At 39.7% G+C, this 14,840-nt stretch overlaps 1 protein-coding gene across 3 annotated transcripts in view; it reads left to right on the top strand.

Moving 5' to 3' along the window:
* Window positions 1-11,254: 11,254 nt before the first annotated feature.
* The window catches only part of LOC308633068 (uncharacterized protein), a 43,475-nt gene continuing 39,889 nt past the window's right edge, over window positions 11,255-14,840 (top strand). The window contains exons 1-2 of one of the 3 annotated variants that reach the window (XM_081265526.1): window positions 11,255-11,382; window positions 14,362-14,421. In XM_081265526.1, the coding sequence (XP_081121652.1) occupies window positions 11,380-11,382; window positions 14,362-14,421 (63 nt within the window). In that variant the 5' untranslated portion in view covers window positions 11,255-11,379. Of the gene's footprint in view, window positions 11,458-14,361; window positions 14,422-14,840 lie in introns of all 3 variants that reach the window. The other 2 variants (XM_081265527.1, XM_081265525.1) reach the window with 2 other exon arrangements.

The following is a 14,840-nucleotide window of genomic DNA, read 5'->3' as shown; positions in this document are numbered from 1 at the left end:
AGTCCACAGAGCCTGGGAAATACTTGGCTGTTCCACCCAACTCTTTGATTTATTAAACACTCACAAACACTACGGGCATGAGTGAATAATCACTTGTCATGGTTTGTAATTATACTCTTTTACATACATAGATAAGTACTACCCTTTTGAATGGGTAACAAGTTACAATTCATAAACTGTTGAAATCATAATTTACACTCGCGAGTTTTTGGTATGCATTTATCACTAAACAGAATTTTGGATTTGTAACAAGTCCACTTCATGGTGTGAACATAACCCTTTCTGCTCTGCCACTGTGGCTTATTTTAAATCTGACGTGGTTTGTTCCCTTTTCTCTTCTTTCCTGCCCATCACTAACCTTGGGGAAGGCAAGATGAGTCTTCTTCCCACCCTAGGCAGTTCTCTCTCCTTGAGCTCATACACAACAGGAATCCAGAAATTCAGACTTCAGGAACAGCACCAAAAGACCTAAGAAACAGCTATCTTGAAATTTATAAGTGAATTATAACCCCTGATAAGGCACCCTGCAATGGAGCCTTTGAACCCACCTCTTTAAAAGCCCTCTGTTCCCTCCAATGGGCAGAATCACAGTCTCTGGGACAGGAATCCCCTGAGTTTCTCCTTTGCTAACAGGTCAATAAAACTTTTTCCCTTTTTTTTTCAAAATCACGTCCTCATTATTGGATTGGCTTTGGGGGCAAGGACTGAGCTTGGATCACAGATCCCTCTGCAGGGCTGCACCACATGCAATATGACAGCCTTCCTCATAGGAGAGCAATAGCGTGGAAAGGAAACAGGTTCTACAAGAGGTAACGATGACCACTGGTCACAGGACTACAGGGATAATCATAAAATCACTGTTTCTTATTCTTTAAATTATTTTAACAATAGTGCAACAGTAGTGTAAATAATGGCATGATTAGGAATTTCTGGAAATGAGAGATATAAGTGGCTGCACAACATTGTAAGTGAACCTAATGTCATAGAATTATGCACTTGAGAGTTATAATGGCACATTTTATGTTACATTGTGTGACAATAGAAACACACAGTACTGGAGCAGATGTGGAGCAGCAGGGACGGTCTACATTGTGGCAGGAATGTAAAGGGTTCCACTTTGGCAGACAGCTTGGCAGGTTCTTTAAGTGCACCCCCACCTCATGGTCCACACATTCCATTCTTGGGCAACAGGAAGAGAGGTGCAAGTACAGTTCTACACAAAGACCATGGGGAAACGTTGGCAGCTACTGTGCTGATGAGAGGTGAATTCTGCATGTACATCCAATGGGACCAAGTGAATGGGTAGACAACTTTAATATATACAAAGAATTTTCAGCACTAAAAAGAAGAACCGAGACACATAAAGTATACAACTTCAAAAAATTCTAGAAGATGGACAAGAACATATAGAATGTATAATTATGTAATGTATTATAAATTTATTTATAGTGAGAAAAGCAGTAGTTTTTTTGTTTGTTTTTGTTGTAGATGAACACAATACCTTTATTTTATTTTTTTATTTTTATGTGGTGCTAAGGATTGAACCCAATGCCTCACACGCGCAGGCAAGTGTTCTAACACTGAGCTACAACCTCAGCCCAAGCAGTAGTTTCTTGCATACAAGAAAGTAATAAAGGAGTGGAAGAAAACTACTGTTGAGAATGGATAAAGTTATTATCCTGGTTGTTCTGAAAGTTCCATTGGGTGCAACCAAAATGTGTGCAATATATTATAAATCAATTATACTTCAACAAATTATGTGGGAATAACGCTGATAAATTATATAATACAAGTTTAAACAAACAAAGCAAAACAAAAAACAAGAAACCAAGGAACTAAAATAAGATTTGAGTAGAAAGATATCAAGGGCAAAATAAATATTTCTTTTTTAAAAAAATATTTGTTTTTAGTTGTAAATGAACACAATATCTTTATTTTATTTATTTACTTTTAGATAGTGCTGGGGATCGAATCCAGGGACTTACACATGCTAGGCAAGAATTCTACTGCTGAGCCACAACCCCAATCCAAAATAAATATTTCTAAACAGAGAAAGATATTTATGAGATCCAACATGGCGGCGGGCGTGGAGAGATCAAGTCTCTGACCTCTTTAGCTGCGCGGGCATAGGGAGTCTTAAACTGTCTAAATGCTGTTTGCTCAGGATCACTAGGCAATGCTGAGCTGACGTGGATCTGGGGTGAACAGTCTGTGCCTCTCAGAACACACACCGAGCCCGGATCAGCTGAATTCAAGCTCCCGTTCACCTGCTTCTCGCAGACAAACTGCTGTGACTCAGCACTAAACGATCCCGCTGAAACAACTGGTCGGCCCTTCTGAACCTGCAGAGGTTAATATCAACCGAGCCTTTTTAGGCAGTGGCCACAGGATTGAGATGGGGCTTGGGAGAGCCAGTCAGGACCCACCTGTTGCATTGGTCACCCGGCAAAGGGAACGAACTGTCGCCATTTTCATGGGATACCACCATGGCAGAGAACTGATGTCACCAGAATGCAGTGGAGGAGATAACTTCATTGAAACTGGTGGTGACAGTGACTTCTTCCCTTCCATTCTAATACCTTTCCTCCCAAGCATCAAATAAATTTATAGGAGTAAATAGTAACTCAGCAGTCAAACAGAACAAGAAGTAACATGAGCAGCATGAAAAAGCAAGGAAGAAAAGGAGTACAAACAATGCAGGACAGCCTAAATATTCAGGAGGACCTAGAGGCATCAGAAAAATGGTCAAATAAAGAACTCAAGGAATACCTTAGACAGATGGAATGGAATCTTAAAGAGGATACGAGACAGCAAATTCAAACAGTGAAAGAACACATTGAAAATGAATTACATAAACAGATAAAAGAAGCAAATAAGCATCTTTATCAGGAGATAGAGATTATAAAAAAATCAAACAATAATTCTAGAAATGAAGGAAACTATAAACCAAATTAAAAACACAAATAAGAGTATCACTAACAGAGTGGAGCAAGTAGAAGCCAGAACGTCAGATAATGAAGACAAAATATATCATCTTGAAAAGAGTCTAGCCAACTCAGAAAGGCTGGTAAAAAATCACGAGAAAAACATCCAAGAGATATGGGATAACATTAAAAAAACAAACTTAAGAGTCATCGGGATAGAGGAAGGTATAGAGGTTCAAACCAAGGGAATGAGCAACCTGCTGAATGAAATAATTATAGAAAACTTTCCAGAAATAAAAAAGGAAATGGATGTACAAATTGTAGATGCATACAGGACACCGAGCATACAAAATCACAGTAGACCAACGCCAAGACACATTGTTATGAAGATGTCCAATATACAGAACAAAGAGAAAATATTAAAAGCTACAAGAGAAAGGAGGCAGATTACATTCAGGGGTAAACCAATAAGGTTAACAACGGATTTTTTATCACAGACGCTGAAAGCGAGAAGATCCTGGAACAACATATTTCAAACACTGAAAGACAATGGATGCCAACCAAGAATTTTGTATCCAGCAAAATTAAGCTTCAGGTACGACAACGAAATAAAAATCTTTCATGATAAACAAAAGTTAAAAGAATTTGCAGCCAGAAAACCAGCATTGCAAAGCATCTTGAGCAAAACACTACACGAGGAAGAAATGAAAAACAATAACCAAAACCAACAGTGGGAAGTACCTCAGTAAAGACAGAGGGCGGGGGGAAGCTAATCATGGAGAAACAAACCAAATTAAAAAAAAGATAAATAATCAAACATGGCTGGAAGTACAAACCATATATCAATAGTAACTCTAAACGTTAATGGCTTAAACTCTCCAATAAAGCGACATAGGCTGGTAACATGGATTAAAAAAACAAATCCAACAATATGCTGCCTCCAGGAGACACATCTGATTGTAAAAGACATACAGAGGCTGAAGATGAAAGGTTGGGAAAAAATATACCACACACATGGTCCTCATAAGCAAGCAGGGGTGGCCATCCTTATATCGAATAAAATCGACTTCAAGACTAAGTTAATCAAAAGGGATAAGGAAGGACATTATACACTGTTAAAAGGAATCATTCACCAACAAGACATAACAATTATCAATATTTATACACCAAATAAGGGTGCTGCGACGTTCATAAAACAAACTCTCCTCAAGTTCAAGAATCAAATAGACCACAACACAATGATTATGGGTGACTTCAACACACCTCTCTCACCATTGGACAGATCCTCCAAACAAAAGTTGAATAAAGAAACTATAGAACTCAATATCACAATCAATAACCTAGACTTAACTGACATATATAGAATATATCAACCATCATCAAGTGGATATACTTTTTTCTCAGTAGCACATGGATCCTTCTTAAAAATAGACCATATATTATGCCATAGGGCAACCCTCAGTAAATATAAAGGGGTGGAGATAATACCATGCATTTTATCTGATCATAATGGAGTGAAACTGGAAATCAATGATAAAAGAAGGAAGGAAAAATCCTACATCACATGGAAAATAAACAATATGTTACTGAATAATCAATGGGTTACAGAAGACATAAAGGAGGAAATCAAAAAATTCTTAGAGATAAATAAAAATACAGACACAATATATCAGAATCTATGGGACACAATGAAAGCAGTTTTAAGAGGGAAATTCATTGCCTGGAGGTCATTCCTCAAAAAAAGAAAAAAAAAACAAATAAATGAGCTCACACTTCATCTCAAAGCCCTAGAAAAGGAAGAGCAAAACAACAGCAGATGTAGCAGAAGGCAAGAAATAATTAAAATCAGAGCAGAAATCAACAAAATTGAAACAAAAGAAACTATTGAAAAAATTGACAAAACTAAAAGTTGGTTCTTCGAAAAAATAAATAAGATCGACAGACCCTTAGCCATGCTAATGAAGAGAAGAAGAGAGAGAACTCAAATTACTAACATACGGGATGAAAAAGGCAATATCACAACAGATCTACAGAAATACAGAAGACAATTAGAAATTATTTTGAAAACCTATATTCCAATAAAATAGAAGATAGTAAAGACATCGATAAATTTCTTAAGTCATATGATTTGCCCAGACTGAGTCAGGAGGATACACACAATTTGAACAGACCAATATCAATGGATGAAATAGAAGAAGCAATCAAAAGACTACCAACCAAGAAAAGCCCAGGACCGGATGGGTATACAGCGGAGTTTTACAAAACCTTTAAAGAAGAATTAATACCAATACTTTTCAAGTTATTTCAGGACATAGAAAAAGAGGGAGCTCTTCCAAATTCATTCTATGAGGCCAACATCACCCTGATTCTGAAACCAGACAAAGACACCTCAAAGAAAGAAAACTACAGACCAATATCTCTAATGAACCTAGGTGCAAAAATCCTCAATAAAATTCTGGCGAATCGGATACAAAAACACATCAAAAAAATTGTGCACCATGATCAAGTAGGATTCATCTCTGGGATACAAGGATGGTTCAATATATGGAAATCAATAAATGTTATTCACCACATTAACAGACTTAAAGATAAGAACCATATGATCATCTCGATAGACGCAGAAAAAGCATTTGACAAAGTATAGCATCCCTTTATGTTCAAAACATTAGAAAAACTAGGGATAACAGGAACTTAACTCAACATTGTAAAAGCTATCTATGCTAAGCCTCAGGCTAGTATCATTCTGAATGGAGAAAAATTGAAGGCATTCCCTCTAAAGTCTGGAACAAGTCAGGGATGCCCTCTATCACCACTTCTATTCAATATAGTTCTTGAAACACTGGCCAGAGCAATTAGACAGACAAAGAAATTAAAGGCATAAAAATAGGAAAAGAAGAACTTAAATTATCACAATTTGCTGACAACATGATTCTATACCTAGAAGACCAAAAGGGTCTACAAAGAAACTACTAGAACTAATAAATAAATTCAGCAAAGTGGCAGGATATAAAATCAACACGCATAAATCAAAGGCATTTCTGTATATCAGCGACAAAACTTCTGAAACGGAAATGAGGAAAAACACTCCATTCACAATATCCTAAAAAAAAAAAAATAAAATACTTGGGAATCATCCTAACAAAAGAGGTGAAAGATTTAAACAATGGAAACTACAGAACACTAAAGAGAGAAATAGAAGATCTTAGAAGATGGAAAAATATACCCTGTTCACGGTAGGCAGAACTAACATCATCAAAATGGCGATATTACCAAAAGTTCTGTATACGTTCAATGCAATCCCAATCAAAACCCCAATGGCATTTCTTGTAGAAATAGATAAAGCAATCATGAAATTCATGTGGAAAAATAAAAGACCCAGAATAGCAAAAGCAATTCTAAGCTGGAAGGGTGAATCAGGAGGTATAGCGATACCAGATTTCAAACTGTACTTCAGAGCAATAGTAACAAAAACACCGTGGTACTGGTACCAAAACAGGTGGGTGAACCAATGGTACAGAATAGAGGACACAGAGACTAATCCACAAAGTTACAACTATCTTATATTTGATAAAGGGGCTAAAAGCATGCAATGGAGGAAGGATAGCATCTTCAACAAATGGTGCTGGGAAAACTGGAAAACCATATGCAACAAAATGAAACTGAATCCCTTTCTCTCACCATGCACAAAAGTTAACTCAAAATGGATCAAGGAGCTTGATATCAAATCAGAGACTCTGCGTCTGATAGAAGAAAAAGTTGGCTCCGATCTACAGATTGTGGGGTCGGGCTCCAAATTCCTTAATAGGACACCCATAGCACAAGAGTTAAAAACAAGACTCAACAAATGGGACTTACTCAAACTAAAAAGTTTTTTCTCAGCAAGAGAAACAATAAGAGAGGTAAATAGGGAGCCTACATCCTGGGAACAAATCTTTACCCCTCACACTTCAGATAGAGCCCTAATATCCAGAATATACAAAGAACTCAAAAAATTAAGCAATAAGAAAACAAATAACCCAATCACCAAATGGGCCAACGTCCTGAACAGACACTTCTCAGAGGAGGATATACAATCAATCAACAAGTACATGAAAAAATGCTCACCATCTCTAGCAGTCAGAGAAATGCAAATCAAAACCACCCTAAGATACCATCTCACTCCAGTAAGATTGGCAGCCATTATGAAGTGAAACAACAACAAGTTCTGGCAAGGATGTGGGGAAAAGGGTACACTTGTACACTGCTGGTGGGACTGCAAATTGGTGCAGCCAATTTGGAAAGCAGTATGGAGATTCCTGGGAAAGCTGGGAATGGAACCACCATTTGACCCAGCTATTGCCCTTCTTGGACTATTCCCTGAAGACCTTAAAAGAGCATACTATAGGGATACTGCTACATCGATGTTCATAGCAGCACAATTCACAATAGCTAGACTGTGGAACCAACTTAGATGCCCTTCAATAGATGAATGGATTAAAAAATGTGGCATTTATACACAATGGAGTATTCCTCAGCACTAAAAAATGACAAAATCATGGAATTTGCAGGGAAATGGATGGCATTAGAGCAGATTATGCTAAGTGAAGCTAGCCAATCCCTAACAAACAAATGCCAAATGTCTTCTTTGATATAAGGAGAGCAACTCAAAACAGAGCAGGGAGGAAGAGCATGAGAAAAAGATTAACATTAAACAGGGACGAGAGGTGGGAGGGAAAGGGAGAGAGAAGGGAAATTGCATGGAAATGGAAGGAGACCCTCATTGTTATACAAAATTACATATAAGAGGAAGTGAGGGGAAAGGGAAAAAAATCAAGGGAGAGAAATGAATTACAGTAGATGGGGTAGAGAGAGAAGATGGGAGGGGAGGGGAGGGGGGATAGTAGAGGATAGGAAAGGAGGCAGAATACAACAGACACTAGTATGGCAATATGTAAAAACGTGGATGTGTAACCGATGTGATTCTGCAATCTGTATATGGGGTAAAAATGGGAGTTCATAACCCATTTGAATCAAATGTATGAAATATGATATGTCAAGAGCTTTGTAATGTTTTTTTTTAAAGAGAGAGTGAGAGAGGGGAGAGAGAGAGAGAGAGAGAGAGAGAGAGTGAGAGAGAGAGAGAGAGAAGAGAGAGAGAATTTTTAATATTTATTTTTACTTCTCGGTGGACACAACATCTTTGTTGGTATGTGGTGCTGAGGATCGAATCCGGGCCGCACGCATGCAAGGCGAGCGCGCTACCTCTTGAGCCACATCCCCAGCCCCTTTGTAATGTTTTGAACAACCATTAAAAAAATAAAATAAAATTAATCTGGGTGAAGATCTGGAAAGGCCCAGTTAAGACTTTTCGGTGGAGAAAAGGTTGCCACTTCAATTCCTGTGTTACCTCATGCCTCATGGTTATGAATTTTTTTCTATTAAAATACCCTTGTCATTTTTTAACCTTTCTCTATCTGTAATTCATGCATACTACTGGCTTCTGTCAGCATTTATTTTATTCAAATTTATACATGTATATATGTGTGTTACCATTATGTTTATTCTTTTTGATGTTTTCATTATAGCTCATATTTGGAGATAATTCCCTACAAATGTATTTAGATTAATTCCTTGCACTTCAGTCTGAGAGTGTGTTCCATCAATGCATTGTGGCCACCTTACTGCAATCTCCTCCTAGAGGAGAGTATTACAAACCCACTGAGCTGAAGCAAGCTGCATTGGCCTTCATGCCTCTTTGTAGATATGTTCCATGGTAATATTTTCACAAGGGAGATTTAATGAATCCTTTGATCTATGATTTAAAAATACTGTCTTAGTCTTTGACCTCCTATACTTTCTTATTTAATGATTCAAATTGTCCATTTTTAGCATTGTAGTTATACATTGTAGTCCTCTCCAGTTTCCATATGATGCTTTCTATCACCATGCCTGTGGGTGCATTGTACCTGTTTTCAAATTTCTATTTTCATGAGGAAATAAAATATATTGTTGTTTCTTGGTTTTCTTAATTCAGTCCTTAGTCATTTCCCAAAGATTTTCCAGGAACTTCTCACAAGCTCCAGAGGCATATACTTGAGGTTATTAGTCCCACTGGAGAAGAGCACTAGGTGTTGATCTAGTGCTGATGTTCTGAGTAAGTGTCACTATCAAAGACTTAAGATGCTTAAAAAAAACATGGGTCACATTGTTTAGTGGAGGCATTTTGACTTTGAAATCAGACAAAGTGGATTTCAAATGCCAGCCCAAATTGCTCAATAGTTATGAAGCTTTGGACATGTTCCTTTATATTAAACAGTTATATGAACCTCATTTGTAAGATAATGCAGAATGATACTGAGGGTCAAAATGTAGGCAATTCTTCAGCCTTAATGTATCCACAACCTTGAAGATTTTTTTACTCCTACTCTTGTCAAAGCACAGAATCTCTTTCCCAAACGTTGAATCTGGGGCTTTCCTCATTTTATTACGGCCCATATAAAGATGTGATCATGAAAGTGTATTAGTTGGGTACCTAGGAGCAAATTTCCTTGAATGCTTTTGTTTTGGTTTCATAAACCTGTAATGTCTATGAGACAAAGCCATATTAGCCTTAGAGGATGTGATATCATGAGGAGGAGGATCAAGTTGCTCCAGGGACAGCCAGCTCTCCCTCTGAAATTCAGTAACCGTATTAACAATCAACCATCCATAGGCAGCATTCAGACCCCAGCTGAGCCCAACCTAGATGGATGATCAGCCCAATCATGAGTGAAAACATTTTAGAGTATTTTTATTCATGATTACTAACTAATACATTCATTCACTATAGACAGGCTGCCAAGATTCAATCACATGTGTCTTAGCAGTTATGCAGCAAACAAGAGGTGCCCTACTGGTGCTGATTTTCTTCTTTCCTAATTTAAAAGTTGAGTTTCTTGGTAGATGGTATTGAAGTTTACAGAAATATAGCAGATATATATGCATGTTATTGGTGCTAAAACTCTCACGGTTCCCGTACCACAGGCGGAAACAGCCTGGCCATTAGGTCCAATTTGCAAAATAAGATTTCCTTTAATCTTCTTGAAATAAAGCCTAACTGTTGAGGATGACACCCATCTTCCTTTGTTTGCTGTGTGATATCTGAAAGGGAAATGGCTCTGTGCCCAGCATCACCTGAGAAATAGTGGGAGAAAGAGTGGTTTACTTTGGACACTGACCACTAACTCCTAGTCAGAGCTTCTTGCTCTTTCTGAAGGTAGTGTCTTGCCTGGGCTTTGGCCTCAAGCAGGAATATTGGTAAGGAAGTGTATTCGTTTCCTTTGGCATAAAAAGGAGGCTGTCAGCGCCTTCTTCTTCCTGAAGTCAAGGAAACTATAAATCTGCAAGTTGGAATGTATTTGCTATGTGTTGAGATGTGTTGGGGACTTAATATACAGTGAATTTTGAAGGTACAGCTCCACATATGTATGCCACTTCATTAAAAAATTTATATTGGTCATATATTCTTCATATATTGTTTAGGCCCTTACTTAGTTCCTGAGGCTGACTTTGAACCTGTGATACTTCTGCGTGAGCCTCCCAAGACGCTGGGATTAAACCACCACAAACATGTTTTTTCAATTTTTAATTTGAATGTAAGAAAATCTTCAATAACACTGTGATTCACAATTTGTTTGTGTTGGACATTGCTGCCTTAGGGTATTGTTTCCCAGTTCAAAGGTCAAGCTACCTCCTGATAAGACTACAGAGCAGAAAAGTAAAAATTTAAAGTAATTGATATAATGTTATTTACATTAATAAATAATACATATATGTAATTAATAAATTGATAGGATCAAGGACAAGTTAAAATGCAAATTTCTTCCCGAATAGTACCAATCCCGCTACTTAACAGAAGCCATGCCTTAAAATAGCTGCAGGTTGAAGGTCTGGGTTCAATGTCCATAACCTCTAAATAAAAAGAAAATAGGCACGTGGGCATGACTGAAATTCCCAGGATTCCAAGTTAGGGGCCAGCCTGGAAACTTAGAAAGTCCTTGTCTCAAAGAAAAAAAAAAAGATAAAAGGATTGGGGACGTTACCCATTGACAGACTGTCCTTGGGATAAATCCCTAGTACTGGAGGCAAAAGACAAGAAAACCAAAGGGTCCCCAAGAACTTGCCATTCTGTTCTCATTCATCCTAGGTTGGGTGCAATCTACTGTCACTCAGAGCGTTGGCTCAATGGGCTCCGTTCTAGGGGGCGGGCCTTGAAGGCCTGCCCAATCAGGGGCACATGGGTGAGATCTGCCCAATCCAGCGCAGAGCCCGTGAGGAGGGGGCGGGCTTTTTATATCCGGGGCATGTGGTCCCCGCAGCGGCGCAGCTGTCCTGACGTGTCTTCACATTCGCCCTGCTGTGCTCCGGCTATCCGCGTAGCTCCATCAAGAGGCGCTGGGGACCCACTGGAGAGCGCTGCGCTCCCGACCGCCAGGAAATGGTGAGTGAGCGGGGGCGTCTGGAGCCCGGGCGCTGCGTGGAACTGGCAGGACTGGCGCGGCGGGAACCTGAAACGGTGGGTGGGACACCCCGTCCTCTCCAGTCTGCAGTCCCGAGTCCTCCTCAGGGCAGCGCCGCCCTCAGCCACCCTGGCCGTCCTAGCGGAGCGCAGGTCCGCCGCGGCGGGAACCCAGCCCCCTCTCGGGTCCCTGCGTGTTCGTATCGGCCCTGACTGAAGCCCTGTCTGGGCAGCAGCCTGCCAGCACCCCGACCTCGCCCCAGCTGTGCGGTGAGACCAGGGACCATCCTCAGGAAGGGTCCACCTCTTTGCGTGGTGTTCCTTCTGAGCCTCCAGAATGTGCGGGAAGCAGCACGTCCAACCCATAGGAGCCTGTCCTGCAGCCTGGCTCTTTATAAATGCCTAAGTTATAGATATATTCCTGGGTTTCCGGCTCCCTGTCCTCATTGCAATGCCTAATTCTACTCTCCAGGTTGTGAACTATTTGTCTCCCATGCTACATTTCAAATGGACACGTCATTTTTCCTAATTATCCTCCAAGTGCTGAATGGCACTTTTTAAAGATTTTGTTTTCTGTTTTGAGCATTTTTCATGAGAGGAAAGTAGAGAATTGATTGACCATTTGGGGAAAGAAATGTGTGTGCTTTACGCTGTGTGTTTCCTTTGTACAAAAACTTACCACAATTTTTTGAGTTGAGATTCCTCTCTGCAGACGTCAGTGTGTGATATGTCCTCACCCCACCCTCCCATCTTTTCCTGGCCTTGGGTTTCAGAACTGCCTGACACAAGGTGTCAGAACTCCAAGTCTAAATCCTCTTGGAGTGTCTAGTGTACACCATTCCCTGGGTCTTGTGCTCCCAGAGAGGAGTTGGAGGTGAGAGGGTGGAGCCTCTCAGGGGAGTAGCTGAATGTTCTGTTTCCCATTTTTTTTTTCTTTTTAAATCTAAAAGGCATTTCAGTGTTTCTTTTATTAGTTACTGTGAATGTTGTAGGGACAGAGGAAGCAAGGCACCGAAGATAGCCAGAAACACTTTTGTTTGGTTGCAGCCAGGTTCAGAGGGCACAGCTTTTGCTATAATCAATGAGTCCCCTGAACCCTGGGTTCAGGTAGTTTCAGAATTTTATACCCATCATGTAAGTGGAGGGGCTCAGAGGTTCACATAAAAGCAGCTTTTTCTTTCACTGTTTTGGGCAAGTTAACCCTTCAAGGACAACACCTGAGAAGGGGAGAGCTTCTTCTCCCCTTTCTTTTCTCTCCCTGCCAGCTGTTACATGGAGCCCAATTGGTAACTTCTCTTATCTTAGAAATGTAGATATCTCTGTGAAGCCCCAGCTCAAGGCCAGAGGCCTTGTTTACACATTTATACAAACTACTATACTGGATACATGTTTTTGAAAAACTAATAAGGGGTGTCTAGCACCTGGAGTGCTGATTTCTTCCCAGCCAGTGGCCGAGTAAGACTGGGCAATAGGAGAATAGGAAGTTTATCTACATTGGACTCTTTTGTACAGACTCTTTTGCTGACAGTCCTAAATTCACCCATGGTGAAGATTTCTGGAGAAGCCCAGTTAAGAATTTTCTTTATTTCTATGGAGAAAGGGGTTCCACTACAATTCCCCCCTTTAATGATGCTCCCCATAATTTAATCCTTTAAATTTAAGAGCATCATTACCATTATCTTGGCTTAAAGCCTTATATAATGCCAAAACCTTAGTTGTTGCCATCCTTTCAACAGCAACTTCTGCAGTGGACCCAATAGTTTTAATGCACAGTGGAGCCAAACATGGGAGCAATAAACAGGTTAACAGCTGAATACACACTATACCAGTTAAAGTTTTAAATCTACCAAGAGTTGAAAACCATCTCCCAAAAGCGTGTTTGGGACCCAAACTTTAATACCCTTTTAGGTATGAACTTGCATGTGTTCTAGTTTTCTTGTGTTGTTGGCTTTATCCTTAACTGCTTATCTGTTGTCATCCACATGGATGCGACAATCTGAGCTGTTGAACTCTCCACATATTTCTCTTTCCTCAGCCAGTAGGTAATCTAATGCCAAGTGGTTTTGATAGTTAGCTACTCGCATCTGGGGTCTATTGTGTGGCTATGAGGTCAAAGGCTGTGGCAGTCTGATTAATAATAACTTCTAGCACAGCTTATAAGTGAATAATTCTGTTTAGCATGTAAATAGGAATTCTATTGCCTCAACTGCCATTTTGTGCCCAGGTAGCGGGATGAGAAGTGGCAGTAGTGCTCTGGGGTAGCCAGTTACCTTCATCCCAAGATTGGTGACCTCCTAAATCAAGTTCCTTCCCAATGAACCTCTTTTTCTTTCCAGTTATTCATCTATAGCATTCCTCTGGTGAGACAGGTCCTAAATATGTTTTACCACCTCTTGGTTATAGTAGATTGGCTTGACACATGGTTTACATGATCTCCACTGTTAGAATAGGAGTAGGGCAGAATCCCTTAAGGTTATCAAAGAAAACCAAGCTAAATGATAAAGTAACATTTTGGATAGCATAGGTTAAACAGTATAAATTAACAAAGCCAAACTAATAACACCAAACAAACCCTAGAAAACTTATATAAGCAAGATAAAAAAGTATAAATGAAATTTTGTTACCCAGAGTCCAGTCAGTAGAAGTTACTGTTATCAAACCAGTAGCAAAAACCAAACAGAGAACTATGTATATGTCTAGAAGCAAGGAGTGGCAATGCATTACAGTATAAGAACTATCTTAGAGGTTGAAAGAGTTCATTATTCCTGGTGGGAAGTTTATCTTTCATCATGCATTCATTAGCCAGTCCCTCCTGTGTGGCTGAAACAGGGCTGTAATCTACTCAAGCTTCAGCCGTGCATAGACCAGTCAGCTTCCAGAGTGACTGGAGCAGGGCTGTTGTCCTTCTGATCCTCAAGCTTCTCCAGTGCTCATTTTTTTTTCCTTTTTTTTTTTTTTCAGATGGTCAGCCTCAAAGGCATAGCAGTATCTGGAGAGTACTCCCAGTCTGCAGCTGCAGGGGTGAGTCTGGTGTAATGAATCCAGGGACCTATCTCTGCAAACTTTACTGCAGTTGGGGTGGATAAAATAACAGTGAAAGGGCCCTTCCAAAGAAGTTTAGGGGTTGAATATTCCATTCTTTGACCCAGACTCAATCTCCAGGCTTGAAGGAGTGTGCATCTGTGGTCAGTCTTACTAGCAGTCTTTCTCTAACACATTGGTTGAAAACCTGTAAAGTTTTCACTAAGGCCTGAAGCTGTAGTCTCAGGGTTAATTCTCCTATCTTTCTTAAGTCTCCCAATAGTCGCCTAATAAGAGGTGGGCCTCATGTTCATTATCTTATAAGGAGAGAATCCAGTCCTCTTAATGGAAGTGGATCTAATCCTCAACAGTGTAATCACAATGAGAAGTTCATCACAATGTAAGTGAGTCTCCTGACA

This window comes from Spermophilus citellus (assembly GCF_964194105.1).
Source record: "Spermophilus citellus genome assembly, chromosome: 13".
In the NCBI taxonomy this organism is placed as follows: Eukaryota; Metazoa; Chordata; class Mammalia; order Rodentia; family Sciuridae; genus Spermophilus; species Spermophilus citellus.
This window is presented reverse-complemented; position numbering and strand designations above follow the sequence as displayed.